This window comes from Ostrinia nubilalis, chromosome 6, assembly GCF_963855985.1.
Source record: "Ostrinia nubilalis chromosome 6, ilOstNubi1.1, whole genome shotgun sequence".
Lineage (NCBI taxonomy): Eukaryota > Metazoa > Arthropoda > Insecta > Lepidoptera > Crambidae > Ostrinia > Ostrinia nubilalis.
In genome coordinates, this window is record NC_087093.1 from 13784586 (window position 1) to 13810252 (window position 25667).

General features: G+C 36.1%; 1 protein-coding gene across 1 annotated transcript in view; it reads right to left on the reverse strand.

Moving 5' to 3' along the window:
* The window catches only part of LOC135072674 (ATP-binding cassette subfamily G member 4-like), a 109732-nt gene that overhangs the window by 19700 nt on the left and 64365 nt on the right, over positions 1 to 25667 (reverse strand). Inside the window, exons 4-5 of the mRNA XM_063966682.1 lie at positions 16364 to 16509; positions 6829 to 6988 (exon numbers count right to left, since the gene is read on the reverse strand). Of these exons, the coding sequence (XP_063822752.1) occupies positions 6829 to 6988; positions 16364 to 16509 (306 nt within the window). The remainder of the gene's footprint in view (positions 1 to 6828; positions 6989 to 16363; positions 16510 to 25667) is intronic.

The window sequence follows — 25667 nt, forward strand, 5'->3', positions numbered from 1 at the left end:
CAAAATATTTTCGTTCAAAATCTTCACCATAAGTAGTTGGCATCACTCGTTAGTAATCGGTGTAAATCTAGAAAAGGACAGAACCAGTCTCAATTTACTCGATTTCGTGCCCTAGATCGATGTCACAAATTGCGACTCACGACGTACCTACCTACGTGGACGTATTTTCCAGCTCGACAGCCCTACCTAGCTCAAATTTTCCACATAACTCTAGTATCTCAAAATTTCAAGAAGTAATTATGCTCGTTTGTCGTCTAATAAGAAACCTCACAGGTTCTGGAGTATCCGTGAATTTTCCCAACGTTGTCTTAGTGTTGGCTGAATTAATTAATCCCATCAGCGCGGAGTTCCCTCTGAATAAATGATTTGATTTGGGTTAAAAAGTTTTGATTGATTGGCATCTTCGGGCAGTTGGTAATTAGTTAGAGGCGGGAAAGTTGTGCGTTAGTATCAAGCGGGTGGGTAATGTTTTAGCGATTTTTCTACTACCTTCATCAATTTAATGTGTAGAGCAGAAAAGGCACGCTAGCGATTAAATATACGTAACATACTGTCAACTTATTTGCACAGTAGACATTTTTATTTAATTAGATATTTTACACACTGAAAAAATACTACATCTAAAGTGAAAAATGATTTTTGTAAAAGTGAGTTGATATTATTTACTTAGGTACATTGTTACTTAAATACGTATTCACTATTAGAATTATAATGACACGAATCTATCTAATTAAATATTGCTTTAGGAGTGGCATGTTGATCCAAAGTTCAACAACCATGATGTAAATAGAGTAACTGACGAAGATATTTGCCTCGCAACAGTTAGTTTGTAGGTTAGAGCTAACTAAATAGGAGTCAAGTATAGTTTGCTATTTGTTACAACGGGGTTATTACAAGTTTCAGGTTAATAAATTGTTTTATACGGATATACGAAAAGCATATCTTATTTCTGTGTGTATCAGGCATAAAAATGTAAAGACACTTAAAATCATGCAGATATTTTGGTGTTTATGGTTTTGTATTATAGGTAGACAGGTATGATTTGTGAGTATGATTATGTATTTTTTAAGAACATTCAACGAAATTAAGTAGTTAAGAACTGTAACAATTGTCATTCAATTGTTTTAGAAGTCAGGCTGAGTTGCACCATCAAACCTCAACCGTAACTAAAACGATAACCGCTGTTTTTTGTATGAAGATTGACGTATCTTAAAGTCAAAGTAAGATGGTACAACCTAGCCTTAAACCTTACGGAATTCAATCCACATTCTGAGTTGACCAAGAACAAAACAATGGTAAAACGACTTATAAATCACCATTAAACCACTGAAACTGACCCACACTTTATTGCATGTCGCCAGCATCGCTCAATCTGTATTATTAAAGTAACGACCGGAACAAAGGTCATTTGGGGTCGTATTTAAGTTTAATTGAAAACGCCGCCCGCGCACCGACGCATTCGGTTTTATCGCACGTACCGCGCTTCCGGGGCGTCCCGATCGGAAATGGGGCTTATGGGGACTTCAGACTTGACTTCGTTTTTTTTATATTCAGTTTAAAAAAAAGTCTTTACAACAGCAGTAGGGATTCTAAATCCGTGAAAAAGCAATAAAACTAAATTACCTGTGTTGTATTAAATTTTAATTGAAAACGCCGCCCGCGCACCGACGCATTCGGTTTTATCGCACGTACCGCGCTTCCGGGGCATCCCGATCGGAAATGGGGCTTACGGGGATTGCAGACTTGAAGTTTTTTTTTTAAATTCAGGTTCACGTGGGAGGTTTAGAATAGTCTTAACAAGAGCAAGAGGGATTCTAAATCCGTGAACAAGCAATAAAACTAAACACCCGTGTTTTATTGTGCAAACTTTATCAATCCCTCACTGGACATTGAAAAAAACCTCCAAGATAGAGTTTCTTATGAAGCTGTAATTTGGGATTTTCTACAACAAAAATTATATAGTCTGATGTTTCACAAACTAAATCTTAATCAAAATATGTGACTCGGTCATTTCGTTACCACAAGAAGCAAAACGGCCATGTCGTTACTAGCTTGGCTTTGCGTGAGGCTCTCTCTCTGATAACTTTTTCATACTCCAAGCCTCGTCTTGGCAATATTTTACAAAAAAAATGTTTTGGTCATCTTTTGTCTACAAACTTTTTAGTATTTTAGCAGAAATAATTTATTTTCAATAAAAAAATAACAAAACTAATATGTAGTCTCCTTTACACCCAGCGTGTTGTGATACCGATGAATTACACGATACGCGGTACGATCGCATGCCAAATCCGTTCCCGGACGAATGAATGCTTTACCCATAATTTGTGAAATCATTTTTATTTTTCACAAACAAAAAAATATCGATTTTTCTTCAGTCTATGTAAAGCTGCGGTCATATTTTGATAGTAGGGAATTTAGTGCAAGAACCCCTCCACTTTGGTATAGAAGGCTCATTTTTGCACCAGTCGTTCTTTGGGTGTCCTGAGTAGATTTCCGTCGGTAGACATCGGGAGCCCCCCCTGTGGTAGCAGGGGGAGGGGGGGCAAGTTTCCTTCTGCCGCGCTTCACTTTAAGGCCCATATCTTCAAAACTATGGGTATTAGGGCAAGTGTGGTGTCATTTTCGGATAATTAAAGGATGGCGAATTCATTTCTAGAACAAACTTTTTGCCTTTTCATACAAAAAAATAGAAATATTGAGTAAAATTCACAAAAACCAAAAAGTATTTTTTTAAATAAACGTCGTTTACTTTTAAACCATTGGAGATAATCTAATAAAAAAAATATGTCCTGAAAGCTACATTTATCAGGATTATAAATATATACCATTGTATGGTACTTTTTTCGAAAAAAGTAGGTGAAAAAAAATTTTTCTTCAGGACAAAGCGGGCGAATTTTGATGCGTGTCGGAAAAAAATATTTATTTTATCCAAGAATTCATACTATTTGGTTCATAAGCAAGTAAAGATTATTATTTTAGAATTTATTTAGAGTTTCTGGCACATCATGCTACCATGATTTGTATTTTTTCTTCAATTAATTTTGAACTCTATGCGTAAGTCATAAGGTTGAAAATAGTTTAAATACATTTTATTATTGAAAATATCATAAGAAGAAAGCACTAAATAAAGAAATTGAATTTGTCTAAACGTCTAATGATTATTATTAGTATTTTAATTAACATTTTTATTTCTACATACTATTGTACCAGTGATTTAACGGAAAGGTAAGTGTGAGGAAAGTGAGGATTGATATTATCATAGTACGGGAGATTATTTTTAGCACAAAGGCTACGGCTGTGACCATTATAGTTGTTTTTTCAGACATCACCAGCTTCTGTACTAATCTCACCTTTTCTAGGCAAGCTTCGGCAGCTGGTCAATTGGTCCATGTAGGCTCCATGTTGCTATCGACTCTGGTCCACCCCCAACCAGTCGCGTAAAGGGAAGACTGAGTCGGTTACTTGCAACTGATCCTATACGCGAACCCTTTAATATACTGCCAGTAGCCAATGCTGATACAAAGCTGTCTGGGTTATCTTATGTATGGCCACACCTAAACGTAGTCCACAGCGACCCATTAGGATCTTTATTCTCCCTTTTTTATTCCCTATCATTCAAAAAAATCCTATCCATTAGTTAGGTGAATTAAGCGTCTGAGTGAAAGCCACCTAATAGTCTTCTGATTCCGGATATGCTGACCCAAGCAGACCCATCCTTACAGTATTAAGTGTTTCATGGACCCCACATGTATTCCACATGCTCGAGAGCTTCTGTTGTTAGGCCCATTTTGTGGGACATGTGGTTCGTTTCATAATGCCGAGTTTGCGTACCTGTAATTGCTTGGGCTTACCTTTGATAAGTTTTACATGACCCTGTATTACCCTTTAGGAATGATTTGGAGAGGCTTATATCGTTGGAGCTTTCCCATTCAGCCCTGTGCTTCTTGGATATGGCCATAAGGTACCTATGCTTTTAGATAAAGGTACTATCAGTTCTGACCCAATAGGTATCGTCTCTGACCCTTGTCTCGCTAGACTGTCGGCTCTCTCATTGCATTCGATCCTTGTATGTCCAGGTATCCCACATCAGGGACACTTTGTCATGCCTTCAGAGTTTGTTCATCTTTATTTGCATTATTATTATATTGCATCTAGAATAATTCTAGACTTAACCTTTACTGAGGCGATGGCTTTGTTTGAGTGCTGCCTGGCTGTGGCCCAGGATGTAAATATTGCGTTTTTACACCCCTGTTTTTAGTGCACACATAATATATTATAGCGTAGAATTCAGCTTGAAATACTGTAGCAAACCTCCTTAAACGTTCACTGTGTTCGTAGTGTTTACAGTAGACTCCTGGTCCCGGTCCCAAGGCCAGGCTATCTTGGCTTGGAGCTGTCAGTAAAACAGATTAGGCTGTTCTGTTGGGATTTTGGTCCTCTTTTCTAGTTGTCCCTTGTTCAATATCTATCCACTTATTAGCTCTATCCACTGTTTTTTTCAGTCCACTGGTATTGTTTTAGATCAAGTATCTCCTATTACTACATGCTTGACTATGAACGAGTGCTGTAAGTGCCCACCAACCTAGGCAGTTTTATATCAGTATATCAAGAGCAGTAATTATGTCCTTGTGATTTTAATCCAAGTTATTTAAAATTTAGTTGGTTCAAGGGGTTCGCGTATAGGGTCAGTTGCAAGCAACCGACTTAGGCTTCCCTTTACCTGACTGGTTGGGGATGGACCAGAATCGATAGCAACATGGAGCCTACATGGACCAATTACCCGTAGCTGCCGAAGCTTGCCTGGAAAAGGTGAGATGTTAGTGCAAGAAGTAGTGCAGAAGCTGGTGCTGTCTGAAAAAACAACTACATATAATGGTCACAGCCGTAGCCTTTGTGCTAAAAATAATCTCCGGTACTATGATAATATCAATCCTCACTTTCCTCACACTTTCCGTTAAATCGCTGGTACAATAGTATGTAGAAATAAAAATGTTAATTAAAATACTAATAATAATCCTTAGACGTTTAGACAAATTCAAGTTCGTTATTTAGTGCTTTCTTCTTATGATATTTTCAATAATAAAATGTATTTAAACTATTTTCAACCTTATGACTTACGCATAGAGTTCAAAATTAATTGAAGAAAAAATACAAATCATGGTAGCATGATGTGCCAGAAACTCTAAATAAATTCTAAAATAATAGTCTTATATTGCTTATGAACCAAATAGTATGAATTCATGGATAAAATAAATATTTTTTTCCGACGCGCATTAAAATTCGCCCGCTGTGTCCTGAAGAAAAATTTTTTTTCACCTACTTTTTTCGAAAAAAGTACCATACAATGGTATATATTTATAATCCTGATAAATGTAGCTTTCAGGAAATATTTTTTTTTTAGATTATCTCCAATGGTTTAAAAGTAAACGACGTTTATTTAAAAAAATACTTTTTGGTTTTTGTGAATTTTACTCAATATTTCTATTTTTTTTGTATGAAAAGGCAAAAAGTTTGTTCTAGAAATGAATTCGCTATCCTTTAATTATCCGAAAATGACACCACACTTGCCCTAATACCCATAGTTTTAAAGATATGGGCCTTAAAGTGAAGCGCGGCAGAAGGAAACTTGCCCCCCCTCCCCCTGCTACCACAGGGGGGGCTCCCGATGTCTACCGACGGAAATCTACTCAGGAGCACTCAAAGAACGACTGGTGCAAAAATGAGCCTTCTATACCAAAGTGGAGGGGTCTCCATACAAATCATTGCACTAAATTCCCTACTATGATGGGTTTTTACTGAAGCGCGTTATTCTCTTGCATATACAAGGTGGAATTTTTAATGCCACCTGGAGGGAAAGTACTCTTAATACTGTAGATAGAAAATTTTACTGAAAGAAAACATTCCTTTATTTTTGAAAAGAAAGAGAACTGCATTCAAAGATTATCGATTTTTTTTCGAAAATTCACTACCACTAAAATAATGTAAGTTTTCCTGGTTTTCTTTTGATTTATCAAGTTTGTTAGAGAGATTTCATCCTTATACTTAACCCTAACGATCTATGTAATAAAAATACAGGGTGTAATTTTTAACAGATTATTATATTTGGTTCGATTCCCGGGTGTGGCAAGCAAATTTTCTGGAAATCTTTGAATGCCGTTCTATTCCTTTTCAAAAGTAAAGGAATGTTTTCTTTGAAAAAAAAAAATAAGAGTACTTTCTCTCCAGGTGGTATTACAAAATTCCACGCTGTATAACCTACCTACACATTTATGGGAGCGAGAGATTGATCAAAACGATGTTTTTTAAGATTTCTATGCACACACTGTGAAATGCAATAAACTATTGAGTATTGAATTAGTTTTGTGTCTGAAAATATGCGATTTAAATGTCAAAAGTCTAACCTATTAACCGATGGACTATTGTGGTTAATTAATTCGCAACAAAAGCATATTAGGTCACCACGAGGGCTTAAAGGGATTATTAGTAATTTGTATTTACAATAAAAATTGGCTGTGTGCCAAAAGCTCTTTTTGATGCTGGTTATATGACACGAATGAGCATTTCGGCGTTAACGACTTTAGGTTTTGGGGGTCAATAGACAAAACTATTTTGGGAATCGAACCCAGATTCCATCCAGAATCCAGAGAGTTCAATAACTTGACCACTTCAAAATCAATTTGGTGTACTATCTTTACAGTCCTTACAAAGTAAAGTCGACGAAAGTTTGTGTTCTGTCAGTCACTCAGTCCTGCTGCCGCGACAGCAGACGTAGCAGCAAAACGAGTTGACGAATTGATAAACGATAATAATAAAGAAGTGCAACAATACCTGATAGCAGCACAGTCCTCTTGCCAGCACGTAGATTCTGTCGAAAAGCGAGAAGAGGGAGGCGGAGGGCTGGTGGACGGTGCAGATGATGGTCCTGCCTTGTCGCGACAGCAGACGCAGTAGCACGACTAACTGGCGGACCGAAACGATGTCTAGGCCTCTGGAATAATGAAAAGCTTCACATTAGAACGTGAGAAGCGCGACAGCAGCGCGGCAAGCGGCGTTTTTATAATGTGAATGCTTGCATCCGCTGTCACATAGTATGAAATTATCGGCAGCGTATTTGTCGCGTCGCGCGTTTGTCGCGTTGCTAAGTCACCTAAATGTGAAAGCGCTCGCAATGTCTAATTATTATCAGGTAATTTAGTCTCTACAACAGGAGAATGATTTTCTCTGTTAGTCTGTTAAGTTATCACGATTGAAAAACTAAAGTATAGGACCGATTTTTGGTAAGTTAAATAGAGATGGACAAAGGCTAGATTTTGAAGCAAAAGTTCCTTTAGGACATGAGTTGACATGCTAAGAAAGGCATCCATTAGGGATGCTATGATAAAAGAAAATTGTTAGTATAGCAATACTGGGTACTATAGAAAAAGTTACATTTGGTATAACCTGGATGTCTTTAAATCACAAGAAAATGTGTATTTAGTAGGCCTGTACCAGTGTACCTATTTCCATCGTTACTTTCCATCAAGTATCTAAGTTTGAGGTCAAACGCGGATTTAGTCTCGTAAAAAAAGAATACAATGACCAAAGAAATTACCTTGGGAAGAAACATATTTTGACCATCACAAGTTTTTAACCTTACAGATCCAAGACTAATTTTAAATCTTGTAGTATTGAATAAGAGAACATTTTTATGACAGAAACATTTTCCTGGGGATTAGTACCTATAAAATCTTAATTTGGTGAAATCAATGTAACCATTATTTTTGAAACTTAACGCTAGTTACCTATACTTAAAGATCGTAAAACATTGTTCCCAAACAGAACATCCTATGTGTTTAAAGTAACTTATGTAAAACATACAAGTATACCTAGCGTAGCTATACATTTTCCATCAAATGACGCACGAATTTGTGAAACTACGACCCGAGATTAATATTGGTTATCCCATTTTAATGGGCCCTCGGGCGAGTCCACGTAACTTCAGAGTGATGCCAAAATCAATGGAGATTATTTCGGCCGATTGAATCTAAACTTGTCGTCCGGAGATGTTAGCCAAGCCGTCTTATCTGCCAAAATACAGAGGCCGCTTTTGCGGACCTTTTCTGAGTATTTATGCTGATAACTTGTGTTTATGGTTGAACAAGCTCAGCTCAGACATATTTATTTGGGGATTCGGAAACATGGTAACGTTTTACTTTGCTCAGTGTATGGGAAAAGTATTTTGGACATAAGAGCTTTGATACTTGAAATCTTTATCCGCGTGAATTACAAACTGAAACAAAAGAGTGCAAATTACTTAAAATTCTCTCAAGAGGTCGGCTTTATTAAATTATATGATATGGCTATTTACAAACGACTAGAAGCTATGGCTTCTAATCTAAGAAAAAAAAACTTTAAAATATCTCATTGCTGGCATGAAACGGCTTAAAAGAAACGAAACAAAAAGTTTCATTAAGTGAAACAAATGCAGTTCAGTTGCGTTTTTACTTCTTTTATTCATCAAGTTTACCACACATACTAGCATGTTTGAAGTACACTGCGTCGAGGACGATAATAAAAGAAAACGGAGTGTGATCGAATCAAATGCTCTCCGTAATCATTACGCTAGTGGCAGGAGCGAGTGTAAATCGTTTTGTACTCGTAGCTACGACTCGTAGCCGTGTCCATTAAAGGTGTTGTGAAGTCTACGTAGTTAGATAAAATCCCTCTTTTTTATTATTACTACAGATTGCTAAAGATTACTTTGTATAAATCATTATCTACGTGATACAAAATCCACCTGAAAGCCTCTACTTAGGTGAGCTGTTTGTATTTTCAACAATCATAATCTTACATGAGTTAGACTGTAAGCTTCAGGACTTCTCAAGCCGTCGCGTCTGGTCAACGTGAGGAGCTTAGGTTAATCATCTATTTGCCTTTGGTTTAATGATGGCATTTGATCATAATTTATTATGATGGTCCTCGCAGTGGAGACTAAATTTTAATAACTTGATGTGATTATGATATGAGCGGCTAACGTCCAAAAGTGATACCATTTTCTAAATGATGATGCCTAATAGCAAGTGGATATATGCTCTGGTATTTCATGTCGAACTGACTAGCAAACAACTTCAAACAAATTCAGTCGATTGGCCTGTAAGTCACTTCGTAAAAGCGCGACAGAAAAAACACGGAATTTAGAACGTTCGTCCAATTTGTTATTGTGAACGTAACACGAGGTGTAAAAGTTAGCGCTGTGTATAATGGACTGCCGACTAATAGTCGATTAAGCCGACTATTGAATTCGATCCCGAAAACTGCTCGTTTCGTTTTATTGTGCCGTTTTGAAGCCCTAGGTTAAACTGTCAAGTAAAACTACCTTTGTATAACTTTTTGTAATGCTCTGGAGGATTTGTTTTGTGAATGTACAGAGTACTTATATGTAAGTTACTTTTATATAAGATAACAATAAGTTTAGCTTGATATGCCGTCTTCTTTACCTTGGCTTATGAATGAAAATTTGATAGCTACTTGTATTGAATTTCAAATGATGTATTCTGTAATTTCAGCCTTAATTTACAGTTTTTTTAATTTAATTAGGGACCTGGTAGTTGAGTAAAAATATTTTTTCTTAATATCCTTTTACGTAATGAATACAGATGTTCGTTGACAAAAACTATAATAGGAGAAGCTTTAGTAGAAAATTGTTCGTAATAAATTACATAACATAGGCAGGGCAATTTGAATGTTGTGTCCTAAATAGATTACAATAGTTAATAGTGACCCTGCCACACACAAATCGCACATCAGTTATGTTGACACTAAACTTTGAACTTCTAATTACTCCTGATTAATTTCGTTGCGGGCACTAAAACGGTTTAATTTTCTCCCGGGGTACGCCAGCTTAATGTAGGTTAAATTTATTGGCGGTCAACTACTTAGATGAAGAGTATTTAGATTATATTTTTTGTTGAAGACTAATGTGGAACATAATATCAGTTTTTACTGTATCGTAAAAGTAACAATTTATAAAGGAAACAGCCAAGAGCAATAAAAAAAATCAAGCACCTATAAAAATGTATTATGACTAAATTGCTAATTTGTCAGAAAATTAACTTTCTATCTTGGGCCTGGGGTTTTGCAGGCACTATAGATATCTTACATGTTCAACATAATCTATCAAACTTGCCCTTCCAATATTTGAATCAGTTAGTAGTAGTAGTTTATTCACTGTATAAGAAGCCTTTTACCATACTTTAATTAAATGCAACGTAGGTACTATAGGAAAGTATGTAGTTCTGCTACGTAAACGTAACAGAAAAAAATAAGTTTACAGAGCTTTTGGAGATTTTTTTAATTATAAAAATATTTAGTTCTTTTGTCAACAGTTTGCCAATAGCGAGTCAGTGGGCACTGCGTCCAAAATAAACCTGGACAATAAAACTACGCGAACAGTCCGCGCGTGATCAAATTCAATGCCCAATACAGTTTAGGATTTCGCTGAACATTTTTCCATTGTTTTGGATCTAATAGTGAACTGAGTTTATAGTATTGTGTTTCAGCTTTAGTAAAATGTGTTTCACACAATGGGCGTAAGTTCGACGAAGTTACTTTGTGCAAAATATTTTGCGAGTTAGTCTTGAAGTGATTTTTAAACCGTTTTATTTACTAGTAGTTACATAAGTCTGTAGTAATTTGTAGTAATTCAATTAAACAAAATAGTGTTTAACAATGGTAGAAAAGGTGACTGAGTTTGTTACGCCAATATTCAGCATTGGCCGATTGGGCACTATACACGTGTAAGATACGTGTCACCGCGAATTTATGTACATGCAACGACATCTATTGCTTGTGCAACGAACTACTAGCACTTTTCAAACTGATTGAAGAAAAATCCGTATGTTTTATGTCACCTCTGTCTTATTTGCTTTTTTTTTATTTTACCTCTTTTATCTTTTGTGATGTCCATGGCAATAAATGTATCTTTCTTTCTTTCAATAGAGGTTGTTCATCAGCAGACTAACTGCAATCCATATCACCGAGTGTTTCATTTCCCTGCAACTAATCTCACGCAGCACAATACAACACAAGTCGCAACATACGGCGTGCGGTCGGTTGCCGGGCAAGACTGATTGAACGTGGTCGCTGACAGTACACTACAAACATCCCTCTTTGGGGAAATTTGTAGAGTTGTGGGCCATCTATAAAGTACCCGAGTTTCTAATATGGCGGATGTAGATTCTACAGCTACACGTATTCATTACAAATAATCTGCAACATGGGACATTTTCCTGGAACAAACACGTATATTTTTCCTAATCATTGGGGCTATAATAACCTAAGCCTTTTTTTTACGGGGAAAAAATGCGTTGAACCGCATACCTACCCTGCGGGGACAGGGTAGGTCATGTGGGGCTCATCAAGTCAAAAGGACGAGGCATACCCACTAAAAGACCCCGGTGCTCCGTCACTCGCCATAAGTGGGAGGAAACTGTGGGTTTCCGGACAAAGTCTTCTCTACCACAGCCTCTCCCGGCGATTCAAGCCCCCCAATAATAACCTAAGCCTACAACTACTTGCTTTTACAAGACTCATACCTTTTTACTCAAGGAGAGATCCGATACGAGTGACAGTAACACCTACGCCCGAAAACACGAACAGTTGGGAGAAGGAGAAGAAACCCTGCAGTTCTAATAAAGGTATTATACGACTTTATGCGCATAATGTTAGTTCAAGACCGTCAGTTAGCAATCATTGCTGCAGCTATACCGCATCGTGATGAATAGGTATATATGTATATGTAAAACCGCGAATATTAAAGCAAATAGCCCTAATATCTGAATGCCCATTCCTAATTCTAGCCGTGCGGTGTCGTAACGAGTGCTGAATGATTCAAACTGCGGTGGCGCCGCGAAGAACAATGCGCTGCGGTTGCGGCGGGCGCCATTTTGAAATGTCGCAAATTAAATTACAGCGAATATTGCGAAACAAATTGGAGACAATTGTAATTATGGACGTGTATCATCTTTTCCCGCAACCTTGTATGTGTACTTGAGTTTAATATTAAATGTGTAAATGTTAGTAGTTCCGTACGAGATCAAGAGATGGCGTTGGTCGTGCATTAAATCACGCAGATGATATATTTGCATCGTAATGCGTTTACCAGATTTGCTGCGTCTCTTGCTTTTGAGAAACATTTCATTCTAGTTAGCAGTGGATTATATTAATATTAGTTTCCATTAATGCTATTAGAAGCCAAAGCGTTCAATCTAGTTTTCAGGGTTTGGTCAAGCCAAACGTCAGTAATCAATCGTATAACTGTCAGAGCTCCTGTTAATAGTTTCATTCGTCCCAAGAGGCATGTGTACAAAGACGAGAGCACCGCATGTATGAACATGCATTGTAATTAACGGGACCGTTCCACGGTTTCATGGAATTTCATCACGGAGTAAGAGAGACGAAAATGTTTGCATTGGTTTTTCGTTAATGTCGATTTCAAAACTGTCAGAGAAGCAATTTTTTGTTTATAAAATCATTTTTCAACTTCATTATTTTTCCCTGTGAAGAAAACACACACAGTTTTCTTCACAACAAAAAGACACAAACCCTTATGCTTGTAGAACAGCTGATTAACCCCATGTTCTCTAGAGGCTAATTCCCAAGTCCCTGCTAGTGTTTTCTAAAGAATTACATTCCGATCCGGGTCTAAGGTCGAACATGTTTCAATTTCCAGACACGGTCTGGCTTTACGACCTATAAAACGTTACAGGCCTGGTGATTAAGCCAATTACCCTTGCACGAATGTAATTTTGTTTACCTTTCCGATTGGAGATTCCGTTCCGAGTTGAAAGGTTTGCCTGTTCTTGGAGTTCGGTTGCCATCGCAACGTAGACATGTAAATGTTAGAACAATCTCTATTTTTGTTGGATTCTTGTTTTTTCCTGTCGAAAACTTATAGTTAATTGAAGGAGTACAAAAAGTGAAGCCAGAAAAGACTCAGTGATCTACCTTTTCATCGTTGATAGTTTTTAAAATTGTAGTTGACGACTTGTAGTTACCTACTTTTCATGACTTTTGACAACATGTCAAAATATGGCGGGTTTAGTGTGTAGACTCCAATAAAATACTGACATCGTAGTCGTAGCATCCTACGACACAATGCTACGTGATGCTACGATACTTTTTCAGTACCCCTATTACGAAAAACTTTCGAGTTCGTATCGTTTGCGTATTCGAATCGTCAAATGGTACGTTCCGAAACGTGTTGTGTTATTTTAAGAAATAAGTCAAAACTGAATAAATTATTTTTGTGATTTTGCATGCATGGTGATACTGAATATAATATTTTTCTCTTCTATTCTATCTTTTTTGAATCGTGTGGACACTGCTTTCCTCAAGTCAAGTTGATAAAGAAATTACAATTCGACCTCGAGATTTCAGAGATCGCGTATGTTTTAGCTTCGCCACCTTAATTAATTGCATTTCGTCGAGCACTGCGTTCCAAGTTAAACGCTTTGACATGGTTAATTTGTTAATAACTTGACAGAGCTTCGTTTGGATTAGATTACTCTGAAGTGAACGTGATTCGGATTAAGAAAGACGCGGATTGGAGTTGTTGAGGTATTTTGGGATTAAAATTTGTGGAACAATTGAGCCTTTTTAATAACTTTGACACGTGCAGATAATGCTAGGAATAATTATTAAATTATGCTTTTCACAGAATATGGTTACAGTCAAGAAGATTATGCATATACACTGAAGAAAAGTGTAAGTAGCAAACAGGTTCGTTTCAGCAAATGCAGTATAGGCTCAGTCTATACGTCGTCATTGGCCAAGAAGATAGCGGACAGTCGCTGGATGAAAATCTTTCAAAACTTAAAAAAAAATTGTTTGAAATTTCAATAACTATGAAAAAAAGATCTTATGCTTTTTCCCCCTTACTAATAAAAAGTTACACCTAGGATGAACTCTGGATTAAAATCACATTTCCATACTAAATGACAACTTAAGCCAGAGTTAAACTAGGGTGTAACTTTTATTAATAAGGGGGTACCTGTTCTCTAGCGATGGGGTGCTAAAGGCTGAAAAACGCCATATTTTGGACGTGTATAATCTGAAAGTGGACCTATCCTTCTTGAAACTATGTGGAGGTCTTTGTTAATCTGTAACCGAGATAATAAATAAATCATGAATTAATGTTCCACAAATACTTTGCCCTCTCACTCCAAATGGTACACCCGAAAATACAACATCATTCATAACTGACATAAACTCAGCTATTCTCATATCTACAGTGAGTTAGCACTTTTACTCGTGCTCTCTATTTGGGATCATCGTTACTTGCTATTAGAGAACGTGAATCCATATCGGGAACACCCATGGGAGAGGTGTGATGTTTATAGTGTTTGATAGTTGTGCGACAGTTTTATTACTGTAGCACATTGTTTGTTATGAACATTTTGAGCTGAAGAGACAGAATACATGTTCAGAGATGAAAAGTGATCAAATAACTAATGGCAGAATTGCGATCTCAAATAATATAGAAAACATTGAATTGTCACCCTGTATTACTCTGTTTTTAGCAAAATAAACGTTTTGAATTTGAATTCTAAGAAAAAAATCAGAACCTCGCCCTCGGCTAAAGTGGGTAAGTAGCTTTGAAAAACAAATAGGTATCACAAAAAGATGTAAAAGACAAAACACTGTTGCTACAAAAAAGAAAGTAAGTTATACCTAAATGCAAATGAAAAGAAAATTAAAGCAGTTTATCGTCATTCACGCCACATTTTTTCAGTGAAGTACATCACTGAGATGAATAAAGCTAATAATTACTTTGCAATATTCAGAATGAATATTAAAAGTACTGGGATTTCCCTGAAAAATAATCTTTCCCATAGGAGCTTGGAGTTTCACATAACTTTAACCAAATGAAAAAGTAGTATAGAATCGAGATTCAAGCCTGATTAATTAAAATAGTACCTACTAGATACTAAATTCCAATTTAATTTCAAAATAATAAATTAGGTATTTGGTTTGATTTTAAAAATCTGACGCATTCTATTGCATAACAATCTAGATTCTCATTGTAAGTTGTATTTATTTATTAATTCACGATTGACATAGCAAAATAAACTTCTTTAAAATTAATCGGATATTTTCTGGACATCCAAAAGTTTCCAGGACACACTGAAGTTATGTCTAATATCATTATTCTCAAGGCCCTCGGGAATCCAGCAATTATATTAACGCAAACTCAGAAGGGATGAAATTAATTACAGCGATTATTCTTCTTAAATCCCGGATTTTCTTTCTTTTAGTTATAAGCTGGGACTTTTTGCGGCGGCTTGTAATTGTTTCTTGCTGGCCTTGGATGGGCAAGACAATATCGAAGAAGATGGAGTAGGTATTTTTTCAACCACTAGTGTAATTGCGGATAATTGCGATTGTTTCATTTGATTTTATTGGCTCTTATTTATTGATCTATATCTTTTAAGCTTTTGTAATTTTTGCTAGACTCTCCAGTAATGTGTTTCAAAATTACATTAGCAAAATATGGCAGTTGGAAAAAAACAGTAATCGAGTAGCGAACTTATACCCTTATTGAAAAACGACGCTTGCTGAAGTGAAGCAGCAAATCGAACGCACAGCGTTGAATTGAGCTCTGTGATTGGTTCGTGTGTCATCCTGTGCGAGCACGCGCACTGTGAGACCTCATAGTAATGTCTGAATACGGTCGTTAGACTCGATGGACCGATAATCTGGTGAAGGTCGCGAAAAGCGTCTGGATGAGGGCAGTGCATTAGGGCTACTCTAAAACGCTATATCTGGGTCTATCTGTCACTATTGCTCATGCTAGCATCTCGCTTTGCGTGAGAGGGATGGCGACATTCGGAATTTCAGATAATGTTTTTCCGAGTACCTAACCCCCGAGTTAAAAACGTAGCACACTAATCAACGCGGAAAGGGTTCGTAACCATATCAACTTGAGGCGGTCAGTATTCTTTGTATGAAACTCCATAGTGCAACGCACACTTAGGCCCAGAACAGACGGTGAAACGAAACTGCAACTGCTAGTTACTTTTGAGTTGCATCTAAGTTTCTGCCATAGCGTCCGTTGAGAGACCACACATGACGCGACCAGTTTGAAACTTTCAGTTTCAGTTTCATTCATCAGAATCATCAGAAAGTTGCAGTTTCGTTGCAGTTGCGTTTCACCGTCTGTTCTGGGCCTTATCCGCACCGTACGTAAAATGACAGCGCGCGAAAGGCGATGATGTTGATCCGTCTCCGAGTTTATAAATCTGCTTGAGCTTTATCGAGACAAATACATATACCTCCTCAGTCTGTAACTTAAACTTCTAAGGAATATAATTCTTTTTGTACTCACGTTGTAGGCTCGTCCAGGAATATAATGGGTGGGTTGTTAACGAGCTCTAGGGCGACGGAGAGCCGCTTGTACTGGCCGCCGGAGAGACGTTCCGACCTGGTGTCCCTGTGCTCCCATAGTCCGAGAGTCTGCAGAATCTCTTCGATCTATGACAAAATGGATAAGTGAGAAAGAGACAAAAACATGAGCGCAGGAGATAGGAACCTAAGTGATATCAATTCAACGAAGTTATTTAATTTTTTAGCGTTAGAGTCGCATCTCAGACTATATTTTAAAATTTTAAATAACTTGAAAAAATCGAACTGCCTAAGGCGGGAATTGAACCCACGACCTTCCGCTTGCCGGGCGACTGCTCTTCCAACTGAGCTACTTAGACACTGGATGAACCCGTCGAAATTTTCAAGTGTAATACACTGTTACGGCCAGCGTTTGTTTCAATTTATTTATAATTTTCAAAATTCAGCGAAGTGTTAACGCAAGAAATGGAAGGGTATGTATGACAGAAAGTGTCTGCTGCACTCGTACGAGTATACCTGCTTCCAATAACGCGTTACATAATAATATCTATTTACTAAGAATTTCGAAAATGCGATTTAAAAAAATGTTTACTACATGAAAATAAATAAACCGTAAATCGTACTAAAATACATGTGAAAAAAGAATTTTTCACTGGTATTTTAGTACTGTTTAGTGCGTATAGAAATAAGCAACTTACATAAAGATCAAAGTTAAGCGATTAAGTACGTAATAATAAACCATCTTTGCATTTCATTATTAGCGTCTGATTGTATAATTTCACAACCTGTTTCATTTGTGTTTTAATATTCCGTGTTATATTACCTATATCTATTACCTATATCTTGTATAAGTATGTATAGTTAGATTTATATGTGATCCGTTGTAAGTTAGCGACACATGGCGTAACGTTACTCATAATTAAGTTCGCATGTGTTAATAATTGATAACAGCCACGTTAATCGATGTTATTAATTATGCTATGTGTCTGGCTGCTGCCGAATTAACTAAAACTGAGTTAGCCGTCAGTTTATAAACTATCTAAATACCTACCTCCCCGAATTTACACGGGTGCAATGTAATATATCTACGCCTTCCTATTGAGTCACTTTATCTATTGATGAAAACCGCATTAAAATCCGTTGTATAGTTTAAATATCTTACAGACAGACGAAACGACCTGTTTGTATATCTAAGTAAAATGAGATAGAGAAGAGATTATTAGAAGAAGTATTCAGTATAATGTAATGTAATGTAAAAATAATAATAATGTAGCCAGGTTGATTGTACATGTTACTGCAAATAAAATAAATTGTGTTTGGTAGAAGGTTAGACAAACCTCGTAGGTATAGGTAAAATCATTTTGAGAATTCAAATTCGCCCATTTGACCCTAACTGAGCTACTTAAACCTACGAAGTTTGTCTAACCTACCAAACACCCTGTATATCACTCCAAAAAGAATAATCTATTTTTGTGTATTCATTAAAATATGTCTGATACCCTACCTACACATTTTTCATGAGTGTATTTCACCTGAAAAAGGCTATTTTCAGTCTGTACCTAGCTACAATATATTTTTCCCTTACGATATATTTTTGCGCGCGTTCTAAAAAATAATTCACGTAATTGGAAGCTAGACAAGGGCCCTAGTTACAAATTTAATTTCCTTATCTAAACAAGTTTATTATTTTATACGATTTCGTACAGAATTGTGAAGGTACAATTTAGGAACTTATCAAGGTTCAGTACTGAAAGTAAGTATTATAGGTCTTGTATATTAGACGGCCGTCTGGTTTGCTAGTTGATGTATCTACGAGCCAGCTGTGGTTGTTAGTTCAAATTCCGCCAGGGGCAAATGTTTGTACTTATAATAAACTGGAAATTATGTTGGGAGTTTCAAACGTTCTCAGAGAAGTTATCTTGATGATCATCAACATATATATTAACAGTGTAACAGTTACAAAAATATTATTTTACTAAAGCCTGGTCTGTGAGCACGTAGAATTTTATACATACTAATTACGCGCTAGCGATAAGGATGGGTAGCTTGGGGTCATAGGACAAAATTCTACGTGCTCACAGACCAGACTATAACAAAAATTCACGCAAGCGCAACCGCTGGAAAAGCTAGTCTATTATAATCAGAGAAACTTATTTTGCAAGAGGATAATTGTGGCGTGGTTAGGAGTAGTCTGTTTAGTAGATCGCTTACTTCACACGTAATATCAGGGTTTGGTAATTCTTGGGGTTTCAGTGGGCGTTTTTTCGTATTCCCATTTTCTTTCTAGGTTTTTCTTTGAAATTTTTCCTGGTATCAGGAAAAAGTTTCGTCGAGTCTATTAAACATGAGGTTCAAGCTAATATATTTTCGGAAATTTTCATTAGAAATCCTTATTAATGCCAATCTGATTATATCATAATCTTTTTAAGCAAAATTTCTGATAATATTACCTACTCATTAGAGCCTTATATTTTCTGGAATGCTACCTAATTAAGACAATTTTAAAATGAACCTAGGTACTTATTACTTTAATACTTGGTCTTAAACGTCGTATGTCTGATTAGTCATTACTCATTAGTCGTTGTAGGATAAAAAAGACACTATAAATGCCAAAGTTTGGATGTCTGGATGTCTGAATGTTTGTTACTCATTCACGCAAAAACTACTGAACGGATTTTGATGAAACTTTACAGTATTATTTTTTATATCCCAAAATAACATAGGCTATAATTTATGACGATCTGTGACAAACTAACTTTCACGCGAGTGAAACTTAGTTTGAAAAGAAACCGCGGGCAAAAGCTAGTTATCTATATTATGATTTCAGTAGACAGCTTAGGCTTAGACCCCTACTCAATCTAAGTATAGATAAACATAATACAAAAATAGGATTTGGTGGTTGTATAATGTAAACAATTTGGCATTATGACTTAGGCTGAGCTCACTATATCTTATTTCGAAATATACTATTATGCTAAGAAAGCTTTTGTACGTAGGTATCTGTAAAAGCTCTTAAAATAAATTAAGCTCTTAGGCTGAGTTGCACCACCTAACTTTAACGGTAACTATAACGATAACCGGTGCTTATTGTGTGGAGTTTGACAGTTGTTTGACGTTTGTTAAAGTTAAAGTAAGATGGTGCAACCCAGCCTTAAAATCACAACAGCTAATAGAATTTAATAATACTCTTTTGAAATATTGAATTAATTAGTGAATAGAGAGAGGTTGTCTTTGTAATCTCAACCTAATGCAACGAAAACGTTGTAAAATGTATAAGTAAATACTTGATATAATATTATTTATTAACGTCAACATAAACTTAAACAGTCATCTAATGGTAAGATCGCCTGTTTCAGTCTCAGAGGTCCTGCATTTGAGTCCCTGTGGGGGCAACATTTTCAGTTCGGCTTGGATGGTTTTAAGCCGTGTTACTTAACACCGTACCTAATTTCACAATGTTTGCAATTTCAAACAAAATGTACTACTTAAGTATCGATTTATATGTAGGTAGAATTATAATATTCCTTTACTGACTGTAAGTTCCCGCTACACGCCGCTTTTCTTAGAATTTTCCGGGTATCTGAAATTACTGAATAATACAAATACCCCCATTCACTTTGAGGAAGGCCCGGGTCATGATTATATATTATATAAGTATAATAACATACGCCCAGTTTATGTTACGAGTGTATTGAGCCTAGCCTGGATTGTGGCAATAAATAGATAAAAATACTAAGGCAAAAAGGTTTTGGATAAAAGACCTTATTTTGATATCTTTTCGTGCTATTCTTAATAGAAACGATATTCTGTAATTCTTGGATAAAGATGTAAGGTAATAGAATTGCTTAGGGCCCATGCACACTACGTCTTTTTCTGGCACTAAGCATTTGTAATTGAAAATAATAATCTGGGGGCACTGTAGTGCCTCTGCCACGAGCCAAGCGACACAAGTAACGAACGGTGATTACATTTTTCACCTTACACCCATGTTACGATAGAGAAACGTACATGCCACATTTTTGATTGACCACACATGTAATGCTATTTGCATTTGATTTGATTTGATTGTGGTGTAGAGTTTTTAAAATTAGGGAGAGTAGAGTTAGAAGCTTGGCTCTATATGAGATCTGATAATTTTATCACGGCGGACCTTAAGATCTCGTCTTGGCAACATTTGACATGAAAATGTTTTTAGTAGGGTTCTTCTTACAAAAATTTAAGATGCAATTATTAATTATCAACTTTCGTGTTGCATAATTTTATTTAATTTAAACAGGTTTTAACGCCATACGCGGATAGGTAACACTGAAATATTAAGATTTATATGCTACACTAGCGGCCGCCCGCGACTTCGTACGCGTGGATCCCGTTTTACCCCCTTAGGGGTAGCATACCGTCCAGTGGTTTAGGCTGTGCGTTGATAGATCATTGTCAGTCAGTCAGTCAGTTTATTTAATTCAGTGTCGATGTCGTCTTAGACGCCTGACATTTTTTTTTTGGTATTTCTAGTTACTTAACCAGTATTAATATCCAGTTAAAATCCATTAAGATAAGCAAGGCTAAATGCGTAAGTATGTCATTGCCAGGATCAAGGACTGACACCAATTAGACGTAGGTATGGTATTAACTTGTAGAGAACTAAATAGATTAATTGACGTGTTTACGTTGTTTATGATCTGAAACGGTTGTTGTAGTCACGTGTTGTAATGGATCTAGTCATTATCCTAGACATGCAATCTTCTTCTAGTGCAAATTTATTATTTTATAAATTATTTTATGTCCTGTAAGACAGTATTTTTTATACTCGGCCATCTTCCTTTTAGATAAAATAACTTATCCCAGGATAATCTTACATTAATGAGAAAAACATCAGTATTTTAACAGATTAATAAAATCTCTCTCTCTATCCCAAAGTCGTGATAAAAAAAACCATACTAACACACAAGCAAAAAGGACAGTAACTAAGCTGGTACTAACGCAAACTAACTTTGTTTAACATAAGTATGACAGACACAAATGTTACATAGGTTTGCTCTTTTTAGCTTAAAGGCATGATTTGTGGGCGCCCATTATGTTACAGCAAAAACTATTTTGGTATGTACAACTTTCCCATCCATACAGAAAAATTACAAAAATAATTGTTGCCGTAGGCGGTTTTCGCTACTTCACCTAGCGAAGGACATACAAATTTTTTTCGGCTCTGGCACCCAATATTTTCAAGAATGGTGAATGCTGAGGGCTCTTGCTCAAAATATAAAAAATGAGTGTAAGGGTGCCCTGAGTGGGGCTCGAACCACGGCATAGGGAGTTGTTGGAGGAAGGGAACCTGACTTAGGTTAGGGCAAAATCGGCAAGGAACGTTACGGTCACTTAAAGAGGTCGAAAGTTTTAATGAATATCATAATAATAAGATAGAATTTGGCTGCTAAATCAAATCATCTTCGAAACATGATTTTAAATTCTAATAATAAAGCTAAGGCTACGTGGAACATAATAAATAAACAAACATGTAAAAATAAATCGAAGGATAACACTTTTTCACTGAAAATCGGAAACGAAATTATAAATTCCGATACAGAAGTTGCAACCACATTTGAGACATTCTTCTCCAATATTGCGTCTGAAACAACTAAAGAACTGAATTCATCACCAGTTCTTGCAGAGTCTCTTTTAAAATCTAATGTCACCGAGTGCCAGTGTCTGCTCCAGTTCAGGCATATAGATTGTAATACAATAATTAAAACCTTTAGAGAATTAAATATGAAAAAAACTGAGGACCTTTGGGGAATCTCCGTCAGTATAATTGGAACAATTATTGACACCATAGCTCCTCACCTTGCATTCATTTTTAATACATGTATTGATCAAGGTTGCTTTCCTAGCTTAATGAAGTTAAGTAAAATAATTCCATTGTTCAAGGCTGGTGACAAATGTGACCCCTCTAATTTTCGACCGATTTCTATTCTACCAGTACTTAGCAAAATTTTCGAGAAAATTATTTTCCACCAACTTCTATCTCACTTCATTTTTAACAAATTATTACACAATAAGCAATTTGGTTTTACGAAAGGTAGAAGTACTACTGACGCTGGGGTAGCACTATTGAAACACGTCTTTGATGCTTGGGAGAGTAAAAAGGACGCTGTTGGTATTTTCTGTGATCTTTCAAAAGCGTTTGATTGTGTAGACCACCAAACCTTACTAAACAAATTGCGACATTATGGTGTTTCGAATAAGTCACTTGATCTGCTGAACTCGTATCTCACAGGCAGAAAACAAAAAGTTTGTATTAACGGAACTGAGTCTTCTGGAGCACCTCTTACTATGGGTGTGCCGCAGGGATCAATATTGGGACCTTTGCTATTTCTTATTTACATTAATGACCTTCCTTACTTTGTAAAAGATCTGTGTGATATTGTGTTATTTGCTGATGACACATCTCTCATTTTCAAAGTTGATAGAGGTAAAGTAAATTTTGACGATATTAATAACACACTCTCACAGGTTCTACATTGGTTCACTGTTAACAACTTATTGTTAAATGCAAACAAAACTAAGTGCATTAAATTTACCTTACCTAATGTGAGGCAGGTTTCCACGCAATTAATGGTGAAGAATGAACCATTAAATAGCATAAATTCCACAACATTCCTGGGAATCACTTTAGATGCTAAACTTCAATGGGGTCCTCATATTGAAACTCTGTCAAAAAGGCTCAGTTCGGCTGCTTTTGCAGTGAGAAAGATAAGGCAATTAACTGACATTGAAACGGCAAGGCTAGTATATTTTAGCTATTTTCATAGTATAATGTCATACGGCATATTGTTGTGGGGCTCAGCCGCGGACATTGAAACTGTGTTTGTTCTGCAGAAGAGAGCAGTGCGGGCCATTTATAACCTTGGACCCCGATTTTCCTTGAAAGATTTTTTTAAGGAAATAAACATACTGACAGTAGCTTCACAGTTCATTTATGAAAACCTTTTATATGTCCGCAAAAATATAGAGCAATTCACGAAAAAGAGCGATTTGCATAACTTTAATACAAGAAACAAAAATAAACTTGCCGTTCCAAATTTCAGATTGCATAAGATTGGTAATTCATTTATGGGAAAATGTATTAAATTCTTTAATAAATTACCACAAACTGTTGTAGAACTACCCATTCATAAATTCAAAGCACATATTAAAAGTACCTTAATGAAAAAGGGCTACTATAAAGTCGATGATTATTTAAAAGATAAAAATGTTTGGGATACGTTACTGCCTAGCTCGCATAAATATTTATAACTTTGTACACTTTAAAGCATGTAAACCTTTGAAAAAGAGGCTGACAATAGTGACTGAGTTTCTTGCGCTGCTTCTTCTCAGCACTGGCCCATTTATTGTCCTGAAGCAGTGGTAGGGTTAATACTGGGACGTGTAAAAGTGCTTTTTTTAAGCCTATTTACAGAAATAAATGAGTTTTAATGAGTTTTAATGAGTTTTTTTAAAGACATAATAATTAAGTTAGGAATATGAAAAATATTATAATAATATATTGCGAGTGATAAATAATAACAAGTATTTACAGCGTAGATTTGTTCAAGTACTTTCGCAATTGTATTTACAGGCATACAATTTATATTACTGCATAAACATCAAAGTTCAATGTTAGAAATTTACATTCAAAGTGATTTAACTTAACATTAATTTGGTTCTACGCAATCAAGTATCTCTTAGATCTCCAGTTTATTGACATCAACAAAATTAACTGGCCACTTTTCAAACAACTGAAGTGATAATAATGGTACAACTCAAATTTTAGTAAAAGCAAGTTAACTTACTTTTGGTAAGTGAGTGTAAATTTACTTTATAGTAAGGATTCTTAACTCTGTTATTAAACCGAAAGACTTTATTGTTTGAGATGTACCGAAAGAAATTATTTGATATGCACTTATTATTATGAAAGAGTCATTAAGAACACGCAAGTACCGTTCTTGCTGAAGAACAAAAGTACTAGTCTAGCGTTTCTAAAGAGTATTAAGTAGTAAAACTCTAAACTTTTCTTCTATTTATCCACAGCAACGACCCGATTAAACTAACTTTACGAGAAGCCATAAACATCCGACACGACTCAATTGATGAAAATTGAAATTCAAATAAGTTCAGTTTACAGCTGTGATGCTAATCGTGCCGCAATAAAACTATAAATGAAGTTGTTACATTATCGCCTTAAGTAGCCTTTACTAAATTAATAGGTTATGCTCGCGCCTTTACCTGTTTACGTGAAATTCAGTTAGTCACAGAAAAACCAACTTTCTTGACGTTGTTTGTTAATTTGGTCAATTTACTCAATATCGTTGTAATTTATCATCATCATTTTTTCAGCCGTAGGACGTCCACAGCTGAACATAGGCCTCCCTCCCCCAATGATTTCCACAATGGCCGGTTGATGGCGGCCTGCAACCAGCGCCTTCCTGCTACGTTTGTCGTAATTAAAGCCCTAAAAATAATGCAACTAAGTTTCAGTTGATAATTTTTGTGTAACAGAGAGAGATAGTCCAATCCTCCCAATCTTCACAGCTATAATATTAGTAGGATAGTGCCAGCCGGTGATTACCCTGTGTTCTGGCCAATCAAAGGGCTCGAACAAGGTCCAGGGAACGGATCGTAATAAACAAGGGACTTCACGAGCTGATAAGACGCTATAAAATTAGCTCCCTTAATGAGCGTCCCTTTGTTAGTAGGTTAAGTGTTTCGTAAGAGACGAGGATAGCCCTTAAATTGAGGCTTATGGTGGTGAAGACGTGTAAGCGGAAATTGAAATGAACTGATTTATAAAATACAGATTTTTTTAAAATACAGTCGTACGAGGCCTATGTTCAGCAGTGGACGTCCTATGCCTGAATTGATGATGTTGAGTAGTGTGGATCCTGCTCTTCATCACGTTTTCCAATGTTATTGTTAGTTTATGATGACAATTCATAATACAAAGATACGATACTTGTTTAGTCGAAGTTTTCCCTTGAGGCAAAGCACATCAGGCAGTGTTCAGGATCAAAAATGTATTGCTGTCTGTATTATGAATTATGATGTTGTATCGGTTGGTAATAGAAGATTTTTCTTATGATTAATTTTTATGCATTAACTACCATAAAAGCCCATTTAAATTTTTTCAAGGTCTCTGAAAATGTGCTTAATTATAATCAAATCAAATCTATTTTGACCAGAATTTTAGCACATTATAGTTGGCACATTTTTCTCTAAGTTGTCCATTTTAAACGCACTCGTAGGGTTGTCGGTGATTT